This window comes from Hippocampus guttulatus, chromosome 13 (assembly GCF_054856545.1).
Source record: "Hippocampus guttulatus isolate MCC_2025c chromosome 13, RoL_Hgut_1.0, whole genome shotgun sequence".
Classification (NCBI taxonomy): Eukaryota; Metazoa; Chordata; class Actinopteri; order Syngnathiformes; family Syngnathidae; genus Hippocampus; species Hippocampus guttulatus.
Genome location: NC_141273.1, coordinates 17,049,997 through 17,072,594, shown reverse-complemented (window position 1 = coordinate 17,072,594; position 22,598 = coordinate 17,049,997). Strand labels below are relative to the sequence as shown.

The 22,598-nt window shown below is 46.8% G+C and overlaps 2 protein-coding genes across 4 annotated transcripts in view; both read right to left on the bottom strand.

Annotated features, from left to right (window-relative positions):
- Nucleotides 1–1,570: 1,570 nt before the first annotated feature.
- Nucleotides 1,571–7,500, bottom strand: LOC147196725 (uncharacterized). Its single transcript, XM_086126822.1, has 5 exons — nucleotides 6,606–7,500; nucleotides 5,502–6,042; nucleotides 5,212–5,289; nucleotides 4,917–5,143; nucleotides 1,571–4,753 (listed from the first exon to the last, which is right to left on the bottom strand). The coding sequence occupies exons 1-5, from the start codon at nucleotides 6,779–6,781 to the stop codon at nucleotides 4,747–4,749; spliced, it is 1,029 nt and encodes a 342-aa protein (XP_085982948.1). The 5' UTR covers nucleotides 6,782–7,500; the 3' UTR covers nucleotides 1,571–4,746.
- A 1,684-nt stretch (nucleotides 7,501–9,184) lies between these two features.
- Nucleotides 9,185–22,598, bottom strand: part of slc25a21 (solute carrier family 25 member 21) — a 75,349-nt gene continuing 61,935 nt past the window's right edge. For all 3 annotated transcript variants that reach the window (XM_086126824.1, XM_086126825.1, XM_086126823.1), the window contains 7 exons: nucleotides 20,807–20,873; nucleotides 19,764–19,823; nucleotides 15,885–15,992; nucleotides 15,645–15,809; nucleotides 12,318–12,499; nucleotides 10,286–10,338; nucleotides 9,185–10,197 (listed from right to left, as the gene is read on the bottom strand). In XM_086126824.1, coding sequence (XP_085982950.1) covers nucleotides 10,136–10,197; nucleotides 10,286–10,338; nucleotides 12,318–12,499; nucleotides 15,645–15,809; nucleotides 15,885–15,992; nucleotides 19,764–19,823; nucleotides 20,807–20,873 — 697 coding nt within the window. In that variant the 3' untranslated portion in view covers nucleotides 9,185–10,135. The remainder of the gene's footprint in view (nucleotides 10,198–10,285; nucleotides 10,339–12,317; nucleotides 12,500–15,644; nucleotides 15,810–15,884; nucleotides 15,993–19,763; nucleotides 19,824–20,806; nucleotides 20,874–22,598) is intronic.

Genomic DNA, 22,598 nt, shown 5'->3' with positions numbered 1-22,598 from the left:
GACCATATATCGTAAGGCGTTTTTAGCCGAAAAAAACGACCATGTATAGTAAGGCGTTTTTGACCCCAAAAAAACGACCATGTATAGTGAGGCGTTTTTGACCCCAAAAAAACGACCATGTATAGTGAGGTGTTTTTAGCTGAAAAAAACGACCATGTATAATAAGGCATTAATGACCTGAAAAAAATGACCATGTATAGTAAGGCGGTTTTAGCCCAAAAAAACGATGTATAGTAAGGCGTTTTTAGCCGAAAAAAACGACCATGTATAGTAAGGCGTTTTTAGCTGAAAAAAACGACCATATATCGTAAGGCGTTTTTAGGTGAAAAAAAACGACGATGTATAGTATGGCGTTTTTGACCCGAAAAACACGACCATGTATAGTAAGGCATTTTTAGCCGAAAAAAACGACCATGTATAGTAAGCCGTTTTTAGCTGAAAAAAACCCCAACCATGTATAGTAAGGCGTTTTTAGCTGAAAAAAACGACCATATATCCTAAGGCGTTTTTAGCTGAAAAAAACGACCATATATCGTAAGGCGTTTTTAGCCGAAAAAAACGACCATGTATAGTAAGGCGTTTTTAGCTGAAAAAACCCCCGACCATGTATAGTAAGGCGTTTTTAGCTGAAAAAAACGACCATATATCGTAAGGCGTTTTTGACCCGAAAAACACGACCATGTATAGTGAGGCGTTTTTGACCCCAAAAAAACGACCATGTATAGTGAGGCGTTTTTCGCCGAAAAAAACGACCATGTATAGTAAGGTGTTTTTTACCGAAAAAAACGACCATGTATAGTAAAGCGTTTTTAGCCGAAAAAAACGACCATGTATAATAAGGCGTTAATGACCTGAAAAAAATGACCATGTATAGTATGGCATTTTTGACCCCAAAAAAAACAACCATGTATAGTAAGGCGTTTTTGACCCGAAAAAAACGACCATGTATAGTAAGGCGGTTGTAGCCGAAAAAAACGATGTATAGTAAGGCGGTTTTAGCCGAAAAAACCGACCATGTATAGTAAGGTGTTTTTAGCCGAAAAAAACGACCATGTATAGTATGCCGTTTTTTGCTGAAAAAAACGACCATGTATAGTAAGGCGTTTTTAGCCAAAAATAAACGACCATTCGGCTAAAAATGCCTTACTATACATGGTCGTTTTTTTCGGCTAAAAAACGCCTTACAATACATGGTCGTTTTTTTTGGCTAAAAACGGCATACTATACATTGTCGTTTTTTTGGGACTAAAAACGCCTTACTATATACATGGTCGTTTTTTTCCTGCTCAAAACGCCTTACTATACATGGTCGTTTTTTTCGGCAAAAAACGCCTTACTATACATGGTCGTTTTTTGGGCTAAAAACGCCTTACCATACATGGTTGTTTTTTTTCGGGTCAAAAATGCACCACGGAAACCCTTTCATGACGCAGAGCTAACCTGCGGCGCAGCCGCGACCTCCTTCAAGCGCAGACGGCCGATGAAACGCGAATCAAACCGCCAGAGTGGCTACGGTACCGAGATTTCAAAGCAACGGAGAATCCATGATTAGCTTTGGAATGAATGGACATTTCATTGACAGTTGACCTGGTTTTCCTTTATTTCGGGGTCATCTCCAAAATGAGCTGGCACATCATCTCATTTGAAAAATCAAGAGCGGAAATTGGAAGTCAGTGCTGATGTCAGCCTCGGTTGAGTTCTTCACAAACTTGAAGGCAACACTAAGTACACGTCACATCTTAAAAAAAAAAAAAAAGAACAACTGAAAAAGGACTGGCAGGTGTTCATCATACATTGCTCATTGCGGATGTATTCATTCTGAACCACGATAACACTGCGACAAGGTAACGGGCGCCATCTGCGTCCCGCTGCTCCCATTCCGGAGGGTGGAGTGATCACACCAGCTGGGAGGGACGTGTCATTTGGGCCGGGGGGTGTCAACGGTCAAGTCGTATGTCGTACAAATGACAGTCTGGAACACACATCGAGGAAGAAAGATGCTTTGTTGGAAACGTGCGGGCGTTCACGTTGCAGCATGCGTCGTGATGCGAATGTCGCGCTCAGCATCGGCCAGTCGGGAAACGAGCCAGCCATCGCCACCGCGTGTCCGATTATTCGCTCATTCCTGACCGCGAGATCTCCAGTGGACGTTTTCAGGAACGGTCGAGGTCCACCGCGTCCAAATCTCAGTGCCGCGAGAAAGGGTTTTGGCAACCAGACCAGGCGGGGGGCACCGAGCGCTCGGAACGTGTGAGTTCACATGCCCACGACGTCGCCTCTTACGGCGTCACGGGTCTTGGAGATATGAAGGGATGATCCGGGATCATCCGATCGGATGCTGAGTGTGGCCGTGGCTCCCCCCCCCCCCCCAAGGGAGCAACGGGGGGGGGGGGGAGCCCTCCAGATGGGGTATTGGAGACGAGGGGGGTGGTGTCCAACACGTCAGAAGGGGATCGGCGGTCCGCACGAGACGAAGACGGAGCGGCTCCTCCCTCTGAACTTGCCGAACGCAAGTGGAAAAATGACAAATTGCATGTCTCTTATCAAATTTGGAAAGACTGCTGGCGTAACTACCAGCTCACAGTAAAAGAGGCCAAAAGAGAATATCTGTCGGACCTTATTCAAGCTAACCGTCACAACCCACGCGCACTATTTAAAACAATAGATTCTGTACTCAAACCCCCTCTGCCTACTTGCTCGGATTCTTCACCCGAGATGTGCAACAGATTCCTTCAGTTTTTCATTGGTAAGGTCTCTACAGCTAGGACTCCGGTCTCAAATACCGCATCTGACCCCTCTGTCCATGTTCCATGTTCAGCTGTGCTAAATTCTTTTGAAACTGTGTCCTTGGCGCTTTTGAAGGATGTAGTTCGCCAGACAAAGCCATCTGGCTCCCCTTGCGACTCTCTTCCCCCGCACTTCTTTCAGGAGGTTCTCCCGAGTGTTGGCGCATCAGTCTTGGATATCATCAACAGCAGCCTCTCTTCTGGTGTAGTTCCCCAACAGTTTAAACATGCTGTGGTCCAACCCTTGATCAAGAAAGCTGGCCTTGATCCAGATGTGCTGTCAAGTTTCAGGCCCATTTCCAAGCTGCCTTTCATTTCCAAAATTCTGGAAAAAGTCGTGCACATGCAGTTGAAAATTTTCTTGGATGAACATAACATCTTGGAGGTCTTCCAGTCAGGTTTCAAGACGATGCATAGCACGGAGTCAGCCCTGTTACGCGTTTCTAATGACATCCTCCTGGCAAATGACTCTGGAGACCACGTGTGTCTAGTTTTATTGGACTTAACTGCAGCATTTGATACAGTGGATCACAGTATTCTGCTGTCTCGTTTGCAGCACTTGGTGGGCATTGGCGGCAGTGCTCTTGAGTGGTTTAGGTCCTATTTAGCTGACAGAACCTTCTGTGTCAGCCTTGGCTGCTCTGAGTCACGCACTGCCCCCCTGTCATGTGGTGTTCCACAGGGCTCAATTCTGGGGCCTCTGCTGTTCTCGCTGTATCTGCTCCCATTGGGTTCCATCTTAAGGAAACATGGTATTCCCTTCCACTGCTATGCAGATGACTGCCAGATCTATGTCCCACTGAGCAAGAAAGACGCCTTCTCATTAAGGCCACTCCTATCCTGTCTGGAAGAAATCAAAACCTGGATGGCACAAAATTTCTTGAGATTCAATGAAAAGAAGACAGAGGTGATATTGTTTGGTCCCAGTGGCCCTTGTACATTCCATCCTGTAGACTTGGGCCCCCTGTCTCCTTATCTTAAGTCAACAGTCTCAAACTTGGGCCTTAAACTGGACAGTGATTTCAAACTCGATCGGCAAATTGGTGCCGTTGTTAAATCCAGCTTCTTTCACCTTAGACAGCTGGCCAAAATAAAACCTCTCCTCTCACATGAACACTTTGAGATGGTAATTCATGCCTTTGTCACATCCCGGCTCGATTACTGCAATGCCCTTTACTTTGGAGTCAGCCAGTCCTCCATTAAGCGCCTTCAGCTGGTCCAGAATGCCGCCGCTCGCCTCTTGACTGGTACTCGTAAGAGGGAGCACATAACTCCTACTCTGGCATCCCTTCACTGGCTCCCCATTCATTTTAGAGTTATTTTCAAGATCCTCTTATTTGTTTTCAAATCTCTGAATAATCTCGCGCCACCTTACCTCTCTGAGCTCATCCGCCCCTACACACCTGCCCGGCGCCTCAGGTCTGTGGACCAGACTTTATTAGAAGTACCAAGAACTAAACTGAGGCTCAGAGGGGATCGAGCCTTTTCTGTTGCTGGTCCCTCTCTCTGGAATGACCTCCCACTAAACATTCGGCAAGCCTCCTCGCTGCCCATCTTCAAAACCCTCCTCAAAACTCACTTGTATTCTTTGGCATTCGACTCAGCATGACTTAGATTTGTTCTTGGTTTTACTGTTTGGTGCTTTCTACCGCCTTTATTACCGATTTGTCTTACTGTTTATTGTGCATGTTAAATTGCTCCATGTACAGCACTTTGTATGCAGCGATGGCTGTTTGAAAGTGCTCTATAAATACTGTTGACTTGACTTGACTTGACTCTGTGGGCTTCTCCTCGCCGACCGGCCCCCGTCCGGCAGGCGCGCGATCGGCCGGGGCCGCGTCGGCCGCCGACTGGCTCTTGAGTCGAGCGTGACAGAGCGGACACGTCTCCTGCACGTACAGCCACTTCTTCAGACAGCCCGCGTGGAAGAAACGGCGGCACGGCGTGATGACGGCGCTGCTCAGGTCCTGAGGGAGCGAGTCGAGACGTTAACGCGGCAGTGACCGGAGGATACGTGTCACGCGGACAGCGCGGGCAACACCTCACGCCGCCTGTCAAAGTGTCATTCAACGCGCCGAGACGCCATTGTTTGACGGCAAAAGGCCCCGGCGACACGGGGGCGAGCGTTACCTGGTAGCCGATGGCGCGGATGTCGTTGTATCGCCGCAGATGCTGGCGGCGGGGAGGCTCTCCATCTTGTTGACGGCGTCGCGGCGCAGCGGGAAGCTCTGCCGGCCCAGTTGCGCCCGCAGCCGCACGTTGTCGTACGAGTGCACCAGGATGACGGTGCCGCCCATCACGCTCCACTCGCCGAACACCGTCTCCGACACGCCGTGGCACACCACGCACACCGCCGCCTGGTGGACACGCGTGCATGTACGAGAAACTCCAGCAGCCCGTGGGTCCCGTTGACGCGGTAGATGACCTCGTCCATGTTCTCCACCGGAGCCTTGCGGAATTCCTCCGCCATGAAAAGCACGTCGATGAGCAGAGTGGCCAGCACCTGAACGCACACGCGTTCACGACGCACGTCAGCCACGCCCCCACACGCACACAATCGCAGATGTACTCCTCGCACGCATGCAAAACGCGGGACCAGGACACATAACGGACACACAGCAGTCTCCCGATGTCTTTCTCCCGCACGCGCATCTCAAGTAGAACACGTACAAGTCACATGAAACACACGTGCAAAGGTGTGCGAGCGCGCCCGACCTGCAGCGACGTGAGGATGGAGGACGAGATGATGACGAGGAGCCAGAAGTCCATGTGGAAGAACTGACAGATCACGTAGGCCACGAAGACCAGCGGGAAGAGGCACAGCGACACGGCTCGGAAGTGCTTCCGCAAGCTCCTGGCGGGAAACGTGACGGGGACGACGACGAGGTTTAAGCGGCCGAGGTACCTGTCCCTGGAGGCCCCCCGGCGCCGGCACAATGGGGTCGGCGATCTCCAGCGTAGACTGGAGGATGGAGGCCACCACGACGAAGAGGATGATGGACAGGAGGAAGGCCCCCGTGGATCACCTGCAGCTCCATCAGGCCCGTCTGGACCGCCAGGATGCCCTCCGTCACGCCCCTGCGCAAAAAACTCACACACGCGTGGGACTGCGGGGGCCCGTGCGAAAGGCGGGCGGCCCACCTGTGCATGGTGTTGTCGTTGATGAAGGCCCGGTAGCCCTGCGGGTAGAACTTGCAGAGGGTGAAGACCAGGCCCAGGAGCGAGTAGGGCGGGAGTCACACACACATCTATCTTTCTATATATATATAAAGGAAATTTGCGTTGGTTCTTCAATTGGTTTTATTTTAGTTTTAAGGTCAGATGGAAAATACTCAGGGCTCCACTAAGAATGTTTTGATATTTTATTTTGAAAGAAAAACAACGCTGCAGTCATTCACAGTCTTCCAAAATATTTTTTAGAAGGGGAGGAAACAGAAATGCTACATTTTATTCATTATTTTCTGAATTAAGAGGCGAGACATCACACACACACACACACACGCACGCACACACACACGCGCACGCACACACACACACAAAGTGCAAGTACAATTTCCATCCATTTTGAAAGTCTTCAACTCTAATGTTGCATTCAGTGGCATACAGTAAATTGGAACGCCACGAGATTTAACAAAGTGAGCCACATGCCCCCCCCCCCAAAAAAAACATGCAAAAACACTTTGGAGAACACTTACAGAGGAGGCGTCAAGTGTTGTAAATAATCTCACAAGGCATGTTGAAACAAGGAAGTGGTGGGGAGGGGGGTGATGAATATTTTTTTGGGGGGTGGGGGACACACTTACCTGCTGCTGACTTTACCTGCTGAGGCGGGCTGGGAGATTTGTGTTGCGGCATAAACAAGACGGCTTGGCGGCTGGCTGCCGCAGTGTCAACAGTCGGATTTGACTTGGAAAGTGTGCTTCCCCGCATGCGGCGGTCACGGACTGTCGCTCCGGGCCCGGAGCGGGGGGTGGGGTTGTCTTTTGACCATACATGAACCGCGCAGAGGTAGGCGATCGTGTCACATTTGAGGGCCTGGATCAGTGTGATAAAGCGCTCACGCGCCTTCTTGTTGAGCTTTTCAAAAGGTAGTCAGGAAAATAGGAAGTGTTTTCCCATCGCCTTGGTCGCGAAAATGGGTCTTGTCGTGAGGTGGGATAGCTGGCTGCTCAGTCAGGCGGTTGGTCGATCGACAGGAAATCACTGTAGGAGGGGAGTTAGATCGCTCGGCCAGTCGATTGGTTGGTTGAGTCGCCACAGTGTGCAGGTTGGTGCTGTCGGTCGGTCATAAAATGTGTTCGTAGGTCGGTTCGTATGCGGGTTGGTCGGTTGGATCATCGTTCGCACGGCCTCGCTTCTTGAAAAAGTAGAAAGTCAGTCCAATGGCCGTGGAGAATTCCAGGTGAACTCGGTTCACTCGAACAAGTCGTGTGGTCTCCGGGGAGCAGAATTTGAGGCCATCACCACAAAATGTCCGCCCACTAAGCCGCCAGGTATTTGCCCAAATACAGTACGCTGCGCACATGAACAATATTAATGGTTAAAAGCGCACGTGTCAAAGCCTGTCAACGCCTGCGAGTGAAATATTCGCGAGACGGCGGATGAGGCGGGGAGAAAGAAAGATGTGAGATTTATGGTGGGATGAAGGTGCGCAGGGAATTTGGGTGAAAAGGAACGAACGAACGGCGGCCAATCGCGAAGACGACGGCTTACCGTGTCATCAGTCACCCCCCCCCCCCCCGAGGGACGCGGCCAGATGTCAGGAGGCGTGCCGAAATGTTCGCAGCGGGAAGATACAAGTCGTCACTAAAATGTGCTGCGAAACTTTTGGCAAAATTACTCTATTAGAAACAACAAATCTTTTTTTTTTTTAGGGGAGGGGGTGCTTCGCTATTCACGGTGTGTGTAAAACGTGACCTTTAATCACACAGAAGGACAGAGTGTACCCATTGCTAATTTGTCCAGTTCAATATTTGGCAGAATAAAAATTTCGAAACCCGATTCATTTAAAAACAATGAATGACAGGCAGACCAACAGACTGTTTTATATTTTTTACTATTTTGCATATATACATACAGTATATATACACATACACATGGCTATACACGTATATGTAAATATACTCTAGTACGGACTCGTGTTTGCGCTGTCCAATTTGTCCTGATAACAGAAATTCCTCATTTGGAAAATGAGCATAGTACATGTCCTTTATGAACCTGCAAGTATGTTGAGAAAATGCACGTGTAACAACACAATCAATAAAATACTAAAATATACTGTCCAAAAACTGTTTATATAACAAAAACTGCAATACAGGTGTATCCCAAAAAAAATCTAAACAGTAAAATACGTACAGTATTTTAATGTTTATTTTTTTCTGTCTTGGGGGGGGGAAAAAAGGTGTATTTTGGATTGTTTTGTTGGACGCATTCTTTGGTTTATGACAATGTTTGCCTGCGTGTCATACAGTTTTCTTGCTAGTTGCAAGTAACTGTCCCGTTGATCACCGATGTCTGGTAATTCTTGTGCATACTGAAGGATTTTTGTTGCCATTTGCATTGCTTCCTTGCTGGATGGTGGCTTGTCATCAGGAGTTGAATCGATGCCTTGTTTTTTAAAGTTTCGTAGATTTGCGTCTTTCCGACTCCAAGTGTCTACTGGATGTTTTTTACCTTTGTGTCCAGCCTCGCTCAAACGGATGCATTTCACTCGCTCCGCTCCAGTCATTACAGTTCTTCTACGTTTCGATGCCATGATCTACACAACGTAAGTGAATAAAGTTAAAATCGTTCGGAATTACAGCAAAACGCACGCTAATAAAAAGTCACTTCCACGTCTTCGTTTCGAATCTGATGAATGAAAACGGCGAAGCGAACACGTTTCTTCGGTCGTGTCGAGTGGGTGCTGCTTTTAAGCTAGTGCCGCGTTCTACAGGACGTAAGTGAATAAAGTTAAAATCATTGACAATTACAGTAAAACGCACGGCAATAAAAACTCACTTACACGTCGTCGTTTAGAATCTGATGATCGAAAAGCGCGAAGTGAAAACTTGCCTCAGCGTTGTAGCTTTTCCGTCGCATCGGGTGGGCGTTGCGTGTGTTTAAGTTCCCGCGGCATTATGCCTCCATCCGGGTTACGGGTAGTGGAATTTCCGCTTACGCAACTTCCGGTAACACGTAATGTCGTCAAAATGTTAATGCATAGCTTTTTATTTCTTGATTTTTAATTGATTCTTTCTATCATTTATGGAGTTATTTTGGAAAAACTATTCCTGTACCACCACCAACAGCCGCCAAATGGGAGGTGTTTGAAATTTCATGGGAGGGGGGGGAATACAACCACAAAGCGAACAGCGTGAAAAATGTGCTCCAAACACCCCCACGTGAGGGGAAACAAGTGATGAAAAATGTTTTTAATTGCCTTTTGGCAGTCGAGTCACGCACATGTCAATTTTCTTCATTTGAAAAACGAGGCAGTTACAAATGCTCCAAATCACATTTGGCACATTAAAACAAACAAAACAAAACAAAAAGAAAAAAAAGGTGAATGGGGGATTACTGAGATGTTTTCGTTTTTCTTAAAAATCTCAATTTTTTTTCGGGCTTGACACCACCACCTCCAACACCAAATTTAAAACAAACAAACAAACAACCCCCCCCTCCCCCCCACTAAAACCAACAGTGTGGAAAAAGTGCTCCCAAAATCTTTTTTTGGTTTGGTTTTCAATTCTTTGGAAATGGATGCAGCAACACGTCACTTTTATTAAAAGAAAAAAAAAGGACAATTCCTACAAATTCATATTTGGAACATTTGGAAAAAAATCTGTAATACAACAGCTAAAAGTTACTGTGCTCTCTATACAGTATGTGTGTCGATAAATATACGTTGACAGAGTTACAAAGACGTGTACATACAGACTGCAGAGTTCGAGAGTTGACTTCAAAAGGCACTTCATCGAGTTTTATTTTTTTTTAAAAGGGGTCCCAACTGCATGTCCGAACACTGGATGATTCACATTGCAAAAATGTCGATATTGACATACTGTGTACATACTACGGCAGTTTCCAGATGTTACATAGACACATAGACACGTCAAGGTTCTCTTGACTATTTGAAATAAAGCTTCACAGGACCTTTGAAGAAAATCCTTCCAAAATAGCGCTTTTAGCACATATCGATTCAGGAAAAAAAAAAAAGGGCAAGTGCAACTGAAAAACTGCATGCGTGTTATTGCATTTGGACTCATGTTGAAAATGCTTCCTAAAAAGAAAGATACCTTTCCGTTGGAGGTATTCAGGTCATGCAACCCAAAGGCACTTGCTTTCGGACGTTGACAAATGCGCGTCTTTTACCAGTTTCTCTGCAGCCATCCCGACACGTACTCGTACACCAGCAGCATCACAGCGCCGCCTGTGGTCCAAAGGACACAGCAGACATGGACATTGACCAAGATATTTCATGAAAAAAAATCAAAATAAAAATGAACGGCAGATGTTACCTGGCCCAAGTCTCATGATCTTTGGCACCAAGCCCTTGTAGAGCGCCAAGTACCTACGGACACAACAGCAGCATCGCAAATGTGATCACTCAGCAAATGAAACCCTTATCTCAAGCTGTGCATACAACTGAAAATCAATGATGTACTGTAGCTGAGTGCTTAGCTTGTTGAAAATTTGAATTTGAATTTGTTTTTACATTTTTCCAACATTTCTGCATGAACATATTGCTTTTTTTGTTTGTTTTCGGGTGGGTGGGGGAAAGGCTGGACATTTGGGGAAGATTGGTTATGTTAGGGAGTGTGCGGGAATTACAATAAGTACCATCTCTGAAGCTGAAGGGGGTGCGCGTGAACAAAAGTTTTGCAAAAAAGCGGATCGAGCTAATGGGTGCACCGTGTTCATTTGGATGCTGTTCAGAGTTGCGTGGCTTCTAGAGTTTTGTTTGGCAAAGACTGATCACGCTGAGGGATTGTGTGGGGGTGCGCGGTGTTCCAAAGTTTCAGGACGTTGAGGGAAAAACTGATCTCGCTGGGGGTGCGCCAACGCCGTCTGGCTGTTGAAAGGGGAAGTATGACAACAACAAAAATAATCATGAAAGACTGATCTAGCTGGGGGTGCACCAACTCTGTTGGGGTCTTGAAGGGGGTGTGTGGGTCAAAATGCCTTTGGGAAAGACTGAGGGGTTATATGCGGGTGCGCAGCGTTCCAAAGTTTCAGGACGTTTAGGGAAAAACTGATTTCGCTGGAGGTGCGCCAATGCCGTCTGGCTGTTGAAAGGGATGCACCACAAAAGAAATTGTGAAAGACTGATCTAGCTGGGGGTGCACCAACTCTGTCTGAGGTGCGGACAGGGGCAGGGAGTGCGCCCACTCTGTCGGAGGTGGGTGGCTTTCAAAACGACTCACCTAGCGATGGGGTGTGCCGTCTCTGTAAGGACATTGAAGGGACACACCGCCCGCTCCTCGGTCGGGACAAGCTTGCGGCCATGAGGATCCGACCCCGCGCCGCTTAATTGATTCAAGGTGACCCGTGGCCTGACGCACCGCTTCCCTGCCCTGCCGCCGCACTTTCTGACGGCGTTAATAAGGCTGGAGCCACTTCCTCCCTTGCCCCCGTGTCTGATTAGATTGACCCGAGGAGCGCGGCGCACCTCGTTAGGGTGCGCTTAACGACGTCCCCCACAGGGACCACTAATTAGCAGGGACTGCGTTGTGTTACGGGATGAGGGCGGGGGGCGGTGGTGGATTGGGGGCGCACGATTCTGGAAACACGTGTCAACTTTTTGATCCGCGCCGCCGCCGTCATTGCCACGTTTGGCAAAAGGTCCGTCGCTATGGAAGCGCACGTCAACGTTTGGGTGCAGTGCTGACAATTTTTTTGGGTTGGGTTCGACTGTCGTCGTCAGATTTGGGAAAAAAGTCATAACCATCTCTCAACCTTTTGGTCTGGTGTTCCACTGTCATCAATGTTTCCAAAAGATCTTCCGCCATGTGACCTTGCGTCAACTTTTTGGGCCGGATGTAACCACGTGTCAACATTTTTGCTGCGGTACTCTCCAATGTTGACAAAAGTATCTCACCGTTTTAGCCGTCATGATCAATGTTGACAAAAACGATATCATGATGATGTCGTCGTCCATGCCAAGCAAAGGACAACGACGATGTCATCGTTTGTCAACATTATAACCCGCCGCACATTTGTCATTGTTGGCAAAAGTTCAAACATTTTGGGCCCGGTATCGCCCTGTCAATCAATTTGGAATTTTGTGTCAACTTTTCAAACTGCTCTCATGGGCAATATTAACAAAAAGTCCATCGCGATGCCATCGTCTCGGTCCAGTACGTCAGTGACATCGCGAGTGCTGACGATGTGACGACTGTTACCGCAAATGTGGCAGCGTCTCAACACACGTGTCATAAAAACTTTTTGGGGGCATTCTCAAAATATTGCGATAAGATCGGCAGCCAAGCGGCCAAGGCAAGCCCAAGAAAACAGACGAGAGCGACGACGTCGACGGAAGGTCGTCCCTACCCTTCCTCGCGGTAAACCAGCGCCATGGTCTGGAAGCAGGTGCGGTACTTGATCTGGCCGGGGACCGGCTGCGGGCCCTGGATGCGACTCTTGGCCACGTCCCAGGGGATGTTGACGCAGGAGGAGATGGTTCCGGACGCCAGGCCGATGGCGAACTTCCTCAGGAATTCCAAGGTCGGGTCCTGGTGATCAAACACTCGGTCACGTAAAGAGCAAAACAGAAAAAAAAAAACATTTCCCGCCAAGGCAAGGCCAGGTAAGGCTGTTTTTTAAAAAATATTTTTTGGAAAGAGCACATTTCATGCACAAGGCAACTCAATGCGCTTCACACACCCAAAACCACGAGAACATAAAAGCATTTGAACAGCAAAAGGCATTCAAAGGCAAAGCGGAGAGAACCAAAGAACATCCGGTGACGGCCATTCGACGCATTTACAAAACAAAACATTTGAAATAATTTGGAGGAAACTGACTTGACTTCTGTTGGCATCTTATTCCATTTGTGCGCAGCGTAACCACGAAATGTTGCTTTGCCGTACAGTGGTACCTCGACTTACGAACGTCTCTTCAAACCAAATGTTCAAGTCACGAAACGCCTCGACAGGAAAATATCGCCTCTTGTTCCGAAAGACATTTCAAGATACAAAAGGGTGAAACCTACAGTACGGCCCGCTACTCGCAGCTCCGAGTTTACTCGACGCAACATACTTGTAGCTGCTCTGCCATTGGCTACTACCGAGCATGATCCTGGCATCTCATTGGCTAAGAGGTGACCTCTGCCGTATGCAGCGTCCTCATCATTCGCCCTTCGGGCCACGAGGCGTTCCGATAGTTTATCGTAAATGTCAATCACCCGGAAAAAGTGTTCGCCAGTCGGGCGATCGCCCACTATGCTGATGTTCGCCTCGGACATTTCGGAAGCATTGTGAAAAGCCGACAAAAGCAAATGTCCTCGGATCGGGCAAAAAACACTTCTGAGAGAGAATATGAACTAAAGAGGGCAAAAAACGATGAGGACGCAGTTAAGAGTGAAATGACCATCATTTTTATTGCGAGAGGGCCTTCTGATTGCAAAGCTGGCATGGAAGCCGCCATCATTTTTATGGCATCGGGGAGGGGCCCGAGCGCTCGACAACTGCTTCCCGATTGGCTGTGCAGAAGCACGTGTTTTTCGGGGGAGCCGTGAGGATTTAGAAACAGGACTCGTGCAGACAGACTAGCAGAGGCATATGGGGACAATTTGGATAATTTGGCTGCGACTCGGCGCACAGGCGTATTACTGTACCCCCCCACCCCCACCCTCCGCCCCTCCCCTCAGCAAAGGGGCCAGACTCGAGAGAGCTCTGACAGCTAATTGGCCGGGGGATTTAAAAAAAAAAATTTAAACAAATGACAGCAAGCACACCCCGAGAGGCGGCCTAAATCAACAGCTAATCCCCAACATCTTTCCACTGGACTTCAAGGATGGAGGTACAAGCGTCCCCTCGAGACGGCTTTTCACAAACTGTGGCATTTCCACATAATTGGCGCACCCTCCTCAACATGATCACAAACGTCCCCAAACTTTGACGGAGCGAGCGCACCCCATCCCCCACACACGCATCCATAGCGAGAACAGCCTTTCCCTGAACATCCCAGATTCTGCCAGTTGGCGCACCGCCACCTTCAGCGAGATCAGCCTTTCACAACGCAAACACGCTTAAGCCCCCAAACACCTTCAGATCCGTTTTTACCAACCGTATCAAAACATTTGTAACCGTGCAACCCTTCAACATCCCGGCAGAGGTTGTGCACCCGTTCTATGCAGCAAACTTTTTTATGTACAGACACAAGCTAAAAAACAAAAAAATTCTGAAATGTTTTTAGCCATGCACTCCGTTCAAGCTCCCGGCACACCCCCTTAAAGACCCTCAGCTGGATCAAAAGGGCCAAAATATTTCAAGCCATCCACACTCTTCTTGATTCCGACACAGCTGGTGTACCTCTTCTCTCCTGCACACCACACACTGCTTCTTCAATACCATGACCAAGTTGGCGCACCTCCTGTGTCCTGTGCACACCCTTAAAAAAAAAAAAACAACCCAAAAAACCCAAAACAAATGTGCCATTCGGGCAAAGAAACATAAGTGTAATGATTATACCAGACAGCCAAACGAGTTTAAATCTTATTTGCCCTCCCCCACCACAGTTGATGAAACCGAGCCTTAAATCTCGCCCATTAAGTGACTTCCTAAGAGCCCAAAGCAAACAGCGCCCCTCCTCCCGCCACTTCTCTTTGCCGCTCAAGTGGCGCTATGACAGCATCGAGCACGCTCGGCTGAGTTTGAGTCTCCTTTTTATTTTTATTTTTATTTTTTTGGGTTCCAATAACGGGTCACGCTGTTGATTGACTTTGGAGCGACGCCATCATCAAACGGGCCCGTCAACTTGTCAGAGATAACAACACGGATTCCTCAAATCCGCAGTTCTTACTGTAAACCAAAGAGAAGTGCCGTTGTCTGCTTCCAATTAGTCCTTCCGACTTAATCCGACGCGGCGCTTTCGTGCACGTGGCATAGGGTAACGTTTCCGTTCCACAAAAGGAAAAAAAACCCCCCCAAAACAAAAACGTTTATTCTGAGCCATCGGGGCCCGCCGGATGCGTAACGTGAAACGTTTGAGCAAGTTACGGAGAGCAAACAGACGATGCATTAGTGGGGCTGAGACCTCCCCCGGCGCCCCTCTTGATTCGGGCTTCCGTCAGGCTCCTATAGTAAACCTCTACCGATTGCTACTCTCACTCTACGGCACCCCCCCCCCCCCCTCCCCCTCGTATTACAAGAGGGTCGTCAAAAATGTACGAAAACTGTTCACATTTGATCATACTTGTCAGAGAATGACAATTGCTGTGGGCGGTCGAAGTGGGCGTCTGGTGTCCCACTTCAGTCGCTGTGTCAGTGTCTTTCCTGCAAAATAGTGATTTGTGCAAAGTCAGGTAATGCTAATGACACCTACAGGACTGAACCGGAATAAACTAAAATAGCACTTTCAAACAGTTATTCATGCCTTTGCCGCATCTCGACTGGATAACGCTTCACTTTGGAAACAGCCAATCCTCCATCAAGCATCTCCAGTTGGTCCAAAATGCTGCTGCCCGTCTCTTGACTGGTACTCGTAAGAGGGAGCACATCACTCCTACGCTGGAATCCCTTCACGGGCTCCCGATACATTTTGAAGATTCTATTATTTGTTTTCAAATCTTGAAATGGCCTCGCTCCACCTTACCTCTCACGTGAGTTGAGTAAAAAGTCAAACGCACAGGGTGAGCAATGCGGAGCGGCACATTACCGGGTTGGCGGGGATGGCATCCTTGACGTTGAAGTAGAAGCCAAAGTAGATCATGTTGAAGACTCCATGGCGTCCCAGAGTGGACGTCAGTCCTTTGTTCAGACCCTTCAGTCCGAAGCCGTCGGTCTTGATGATGCGTCTGGCCTGAGCGAACGAGGACGGTTGCTGCGGAATGCGAAATCAAAAGCCGTCAAAATGGAAAGGGTCTGAAACCAAGACGCTCTTTTTTATTTCACGCACCTGTTTGAAGGTGTCTCTGTTGGCCTGGAGGCTGACTTTGACCACCTCGAACGGATTGACCACGACCGCCTCGGTCAAACCCGCGCCGAGTCCCGCGGCCGACAGTGCCTGAAGATGTCGTTGGGATTTTAGAGCGTTGACAAAAAAACTCCCAAAAATGTCCAGTTTAACATTGTTCATTCCGCTCTTAAAACTGCCGGCTCAAAAGGAATCCAAATGAAGTGAAATTGCAAATCCGGTGGTGGGGCCAAAAGGGACTGAGCCAATGCTGGATTATCTCTACCCAGCGCGTTGGGTTGAGGAATCAACTCAGCATGCAGGGGTCATGATTTTGATCCAACAAGGGGTTTAAAACTACCCATACTTTTGAGCTAAAGCTAGCAAGAAATGACCAGGTTATCAGTACAAGTGTGGTTCAAAATAGTACTCATTTTATTCCCGAAATTTTTTAGGAAGTATTTTTCCCGCTCAGGGGTCGCTGCAGTTGTCACCGGCAGTGGTTTGGAATCAGCATATGGCGTTCAGGAGCTAGTTAAGGGGCGAGTATTGATACCAGCTATCCGTATCGGGATGATACCAGACTTATTTTAGGGAACAGGGTATTTATTAAGGCTTGCTGATACCTGCCACCGATATTTAACGCCGCCAAAATTTGACATTGAGTAAGCCCTATTCGGCCGAAGTTGGCGCGATACGGCGGCAGTTTGACACATCGGCGAATCATCATTTGCATCAGAAAGAAAGTTCCTGGTGAATAGTTTTTTTTTGTCATTGTGTTAAAAGTATCAAAAGTACTCGAGGTATCGGTACTCGCTGTGGCTCTGGAAAAAAAAAGTGGACTTCGAACCTCCTTCTAAAGCAGGGGTGTCAAACTCGTTTTTGTCGCGGGCCACATTGAAATGCTTAGAATATATCTCTCATTTATTACATGTGAGAAGTTGAAATTTTGGTCAGGTTTGATTTGCTTTCGCAGGCCGCATAAAATGATGTGGTGGGCCAGATCTGGCCCCCGGGCCTTGAGTTTAACACCTGTGTTCTCAAGGGTCTTGCCAAGGGACCCATCTTTGAAGCCCAGCGTTGTTCCCCACCAAGCCTTCCAGCCACCAACAATATGTTTGAAGAATTTTTACATGAAATATCCTTCAAATTCACGGCGCTGAAATACCGTCCAAAAGCCACACCACCTGCTCGAAATCAAACAGCTCACGCCAGCCTCGCATGATTTGTGTGCGTTCTCGTCTGAGTAATTGCCATTAATGTGGAAATCTAAAATAAATCATGAAAACAACTGACATCTAAATCATATCAGGCCGATTAGGAGCCACCATTATTATTATGCAACATCTTCACTGCAAGCGCTCACCCAAGAACTGAAATTAACCCATGTCGCAACACTGCATGTATTTGCACGAAGTGTGTGTGTGTGTGTGTGTGTATGTGTGTGTGCGCGCACACGCTGGCGTAATGGGAGCATGTCAAGAACGTGTCTCGAGCTCATTACTCTTCCTGCCCTCTTTATGCCGCTGTCAGAGCCCCGGCCGGGAGCCATCCTTGTCAGACATGCCCCCGGCCGCCGTATTTACACAGGCCGCCGCCGCCGCCACCACCTTTTGCATTCTCCGTTGGTCTCATTGCCCCGGCGCGTCCTTCTTAATCACGGTGAAGGCATTCAGCTGCACACCCGCCACACAACGACGGACAGGCAACGTTGCCGCACTGTCGAAAACACCAAAATGACCGGCGTGTTCCCCCCAAAATAAAAAATAAAATAAAGCACATCATGTAAATAGAACCAATCATGCAATTCATTTTAGGTGCCCTTTATTTTAATTTAAAAATATTTTTGAATAAAACAAAAATAGGTTCAAAGCATGGCATTTTCTTTTAATTTATACTTTTGAATTATTTAAATTCGAGGCACTGCACCTGTATTTCAATATATTTTTAATGCAAAAATATATATATAGATAAGGTCAATGCATGGATCGATAATTTGCTTTAATTATAAATTTTTTAATTTTTAATTTAAAAAATAAGCCCAAGGTCAGATACATAGCTTACATCATCTCTTCAACCTTAAAAAAAAAAAAAAAAGTCCAAACGATATGAAATTTTTTAGGCCGATGCCATTTCTGATATTTGGCAGGATAAAAATCCAATACCCGATTAATTGGCTCATTAATTTAAAACTAGATAATGAAGTTTTTTTCCCGTCCCTTATAATATTGAATTACAATGACAGTTTCACACTACTTTCACCGTCTTTGTCTTATGATGTAATGCGTTGATGTGCAAAAAAAAAAAAAAAAAAAAAAAAATAAACCCTGCAAATTTTTGTCCATTTCAAAAGCGCTAAAATCTAAATAGATGAATGCAAACATTCTAGTCACCAAATACTTTTCCAAACTAGACTTCCCAATTACCGACTTTTGCAGACTTGTGACTTGATGTAATGTAGGACTAAAATTCCAAATGTGCATAAGGAAGAGAGAGCGACACTCTCCCGTGATTGGAGACTTTGTTCTAATATGGCTTGCGGGGCATAAGATGGCGCTTGATGGATGGGGCCGTGAAACATCCCTCCACCAATGGCTGTAAAAAAAACACACACATGCACACACGACGAGGAAATACGATGTGCCGGGGCGGACGTCGGCGCTGCAGGTACGCCATGCATCAGGGCTGACACCTGGCCGCCACCCGAGTAGCCGCGCACGCGCCCTCCCCTTGCGAAACGGCGACGGCGGACACCGATGCGATACTCAGGTGTGCCTTTTGTGTTTTGAGCGCACGTTAACACTTTTGAGGGTGCAAAGGAAATGAGAATGAGCAATTCCGGCAACAAGTTGGCTTGTTTTTGACGAGGGACCAAAGGAAAAAAAAAAAATCACGCCTCAAGTCGATTTGAAGCCTGACGTCATTGTTTAAAAAGACGCTTTACGAGCTTAATACCGCAGCCCTTACGGCAACTTAATCACCTTTCTGTGGCCTTTTATTCTTGTCACAGTTGATCGTTCCTGTATACTGAAACATATGCAGTGCTGAAGTTTTGTTTAAAAAGGAAAAAAACCCCCCCACAAATTGGAAAAGAGATTTTTTTTTGCGGGGGATAAAACAAAAAGGATTCTCAATTTAATGTGCCTGAATAAAAATGAATGTCCCTGCAAAATTTGTGAGTTTCCTTTTTTATTAAACACACTGAAAACACCAATAAAAAAAAGAAAAAAATCAGATTGGCTAAATGTATTGTTATTATAATAATTAGAATGTTTAATAATGATGATAATAACATTCCCACTACGTCTACTAAGCGAATCAGATAAATGTTGGAAATATTTAATCTGGAAGAATCTTTTTTTTTTTCACGTTTTCCAACAATAACAACAATATTACTGTAGAATCCAGTTTGAACATTTCATTGCCACTGGTGCATTTGTTTTGCCCCCCCCCCCAAAAGGAAAATATCAGCAGCAAAGTTAAACAAACAAAAAAAAGGAATACAAACCATTCTTTCTCCCAAAATGCATTCTTACACGTTTGCAACGTTCGGAGGCTCGCTCTCCGTAAGCGCACATTCCGACAATTTTAACCCCACGCCAGGTGCGAGTCGGTCATAAACGCATGCTAGATTGTCGCGCGCTTGAATAAGAAACCGCATCGAAAACATGGGGGCCAACCACTTATGCGTTCAACAGGGTGTAAATTATTCTTGGCATCAGTCGGCAGGTGAGGCCAAAATCTGACACCGTGTACAATGTTCTTCCTGTTCCGTGTGTGTGTCTGTGCGTGTGTGTGTTTATCTTTCCAACGAGAGTGTACTCAGGTGCATGTGTGTGTGTGTGTGTGCGTGTGCTTGTGAGAGAGAGTGTTAAGACTCACCAGGCCTGGAGACAAAGGGGTCAAATTCAGCAGCTTCTTGTATTGCTCGAAGGTAAAAAACTGCAGGAGGTTGGGGGGGGGGGGGGGTAAGAACGGGAGAGCGAGACAGAAAGCAAATGAGAAATGGAGACGAACGCGTGCCGACGCAGGCACACCTGTCGCGCACGGACTGGAAACGTAACCATTCTCAAACTTCACTGAATAGGATGCATTTCAAAAATGAGGGTAGGGCTCGCTATCGCGAAATCAAAAACCAACAACAACAAAAAGAAGCCTCATAGGAAAGCAGTAGCTGGTATATTTTCAATTGTGAAGTGATGACAGATGTCAACACCCTCCCACTTTCGGTGCGAACGAGGACGGTTGCTGCGGAATGCGAAATCAAAAGCCGTCAAAATGGAAAGGGTCTGAAACCAAGACGCTCTTTTGTTTAAAACTTGTTTAAAATTTTAGTTTTAAAAAAAAATCACAAACAGTCTTTGAAACAGCTGCGAGTGAGCAAGCCAGATGGCTAGCTAACAAGACTGCTAGCTAGTTAGTATATATTAGCGCGATCATTTATTCATCTCGTGAGGGAAATTGAATTGCTGCTGCAGCAATGGTCATACAGGAATATTTGTATTCATAAAAAGAATTGAGGATGTATTGAAATAAAATTGGATGAAGCTGTACGCTGCTATATGCTAATTGACTATGCCAGAGTCATATAAAATATCTTTTAATCCGTGCAATATTATTTTGACAGTGACATTTCATGACGCACTGATCATTTATAATTTACTACTGAGATGAATATGTGCCTGCTATTAGTTATTATTCAAATTATTATTTTTGCCGTTAGTGAGAGTTGACTGTATTTGAATTGGCAATATTGGCGCCCGGTGTTGTCACAAGATGGGGCTTGGGCGCGACGCACCACTAACTACTTGTAAGTCAATATTTGGGCAGGCCTGACAGAACAAACAGCAGCGGGCGGTGCGGGTGGCACGAATGACTTTGACGGACATGACGTGCACGGTTAGCGCCGCGCCGACTCGACTCACCTTGACCGCCCTCTTGGGCGTCTCAGCCAGGATCGGAGGCAAAATTCCCTTGTAGAAGCCAAAGATTCTGTGGGCAGAGAAGCTCGCATTAAGTGCGCCAACGCAACCCTCGCCACTTTGCACCCGGCCAGTTTCTTTTATCCTTCTCAGTTTGTGAACCAAATCACACAAAGCAATACCAATATTTTGCTGGCATAACATCATCGCCCGACCATTCAGATCCATTTGGTGCGGTAATAGTACCACTTGTTCAAGTACTATTATTTGAGCAAACGGTAAGAAAACAACACTCAATACACAGGCCAATTCTATACACTCATTCGTGGGCGCCCACGTCACTCACCGGGGCAGGCCCCGCCTTTTAAAGCCATACGCGCTAAAAGTCACTGATGCGACCACATTTTCCATCCACACAACATTTAGGTTTTTTCTTTTTTCACCATCTACAAATGACCTGGTCCATGACACCATCTTAAAAAAAACAAACAAAAATCAAATATGGCAATCTGAATAATAAGATACAGTACAACCTCACAGATTCGCAATTTGATATTGCATTTTCATACATTTGCATATTTTTGTTTCAAAACGTATCCGCCGCTATTTGCTGAAAAACTCACTTATTTGCTGTTTTTGTGCCCAGGCCAAATCAATCAATGCTTTTTTTGCTGCCACTTGTTATCCTCTGAGAAAAAAAAAGAGCAATATTACTGCATCTGACCGAGTCACTTAGTTGCGAAACTCTTCTTTGTGTATTCTGGTCATCCGCATTATATTGCCCCCTGGTGGCCAAGGTGCACACACCAGGACCTGCACACGCATGATAGGTGAAAATCGTCATCAAGCGTCATTTATTTTGACAGGTTATAAAAATGGCGAAGTGGCGCCTTAAGCGCCACGATCGTTTCAAAGTCTAAAACAAGGCGGCATAAGTGTCGGTGGGCGACCATGCAAATGGCAGCCGTTGTTTTCCCGGGTGTGGTCAGGCCTCCAGCGAGTGAAAATTTGCTACAGGACAAACATGGCTGCCGCCATTTGACTGCTGGTTTGCATTCTAATGTAAAGCGCACACTTTTAGGGCTTTCCGTACGCAAAGGACATCGAGGCCCACCTCTGCTTTGAATGAAACTTTCCTTAATAGTAACAGCCCGTGTCGCGCACAATCAGAAGAAACGGAGCAGCCCCCCGGCCCTCCGTCCATCCCCAGGGAACCTTTTCACATGGAAACAAGCAGGCACGCTTCATCGGCAAATATTTTCACTTTCCTACTGCCTCGGCTCCGACCTTGACATGAGCGGCCTTAAGCCTTATGTGTGTGTGTGTGTGTGTGTGTGTGTGTGTGTATATGCAAACACACACATATATCATCCAGCTAACTGGGTCCACTCCTCTGTACTCCGATTTTTAGGTCATTTCACGGGTTCTAAATGGGGTTGAGGTCTGGGGACTGAAATGGGGGGGGGGGGGGGGGGAGTTTGTTTCTGTGTGAGGTCAATCACGTTTCCAATTTTTAGTATGAGAGTCTGCTTCTGCAATAAAAACTCATTAAAAGGCTTTTAACACTTCTTAACCAGGGTTGCCAAGAATTATGCCGGGGGCTGTATTTCGGTGGGTAAAATAAAACCGTATTTCGCTGCAGAGTTTCAGGAAATGAGCAGTGGGAGGTGAACATGACCGCGTGTCTGCTAAAAAAACGGCCCGCTTGCTTTAACGGCGAGAGGAGAGAGCCTTTTTTTTTTTTTTAAATATATTCCCGCGACCACGCCTCGGGCGGCCGGCCAGCAGCTGTCAA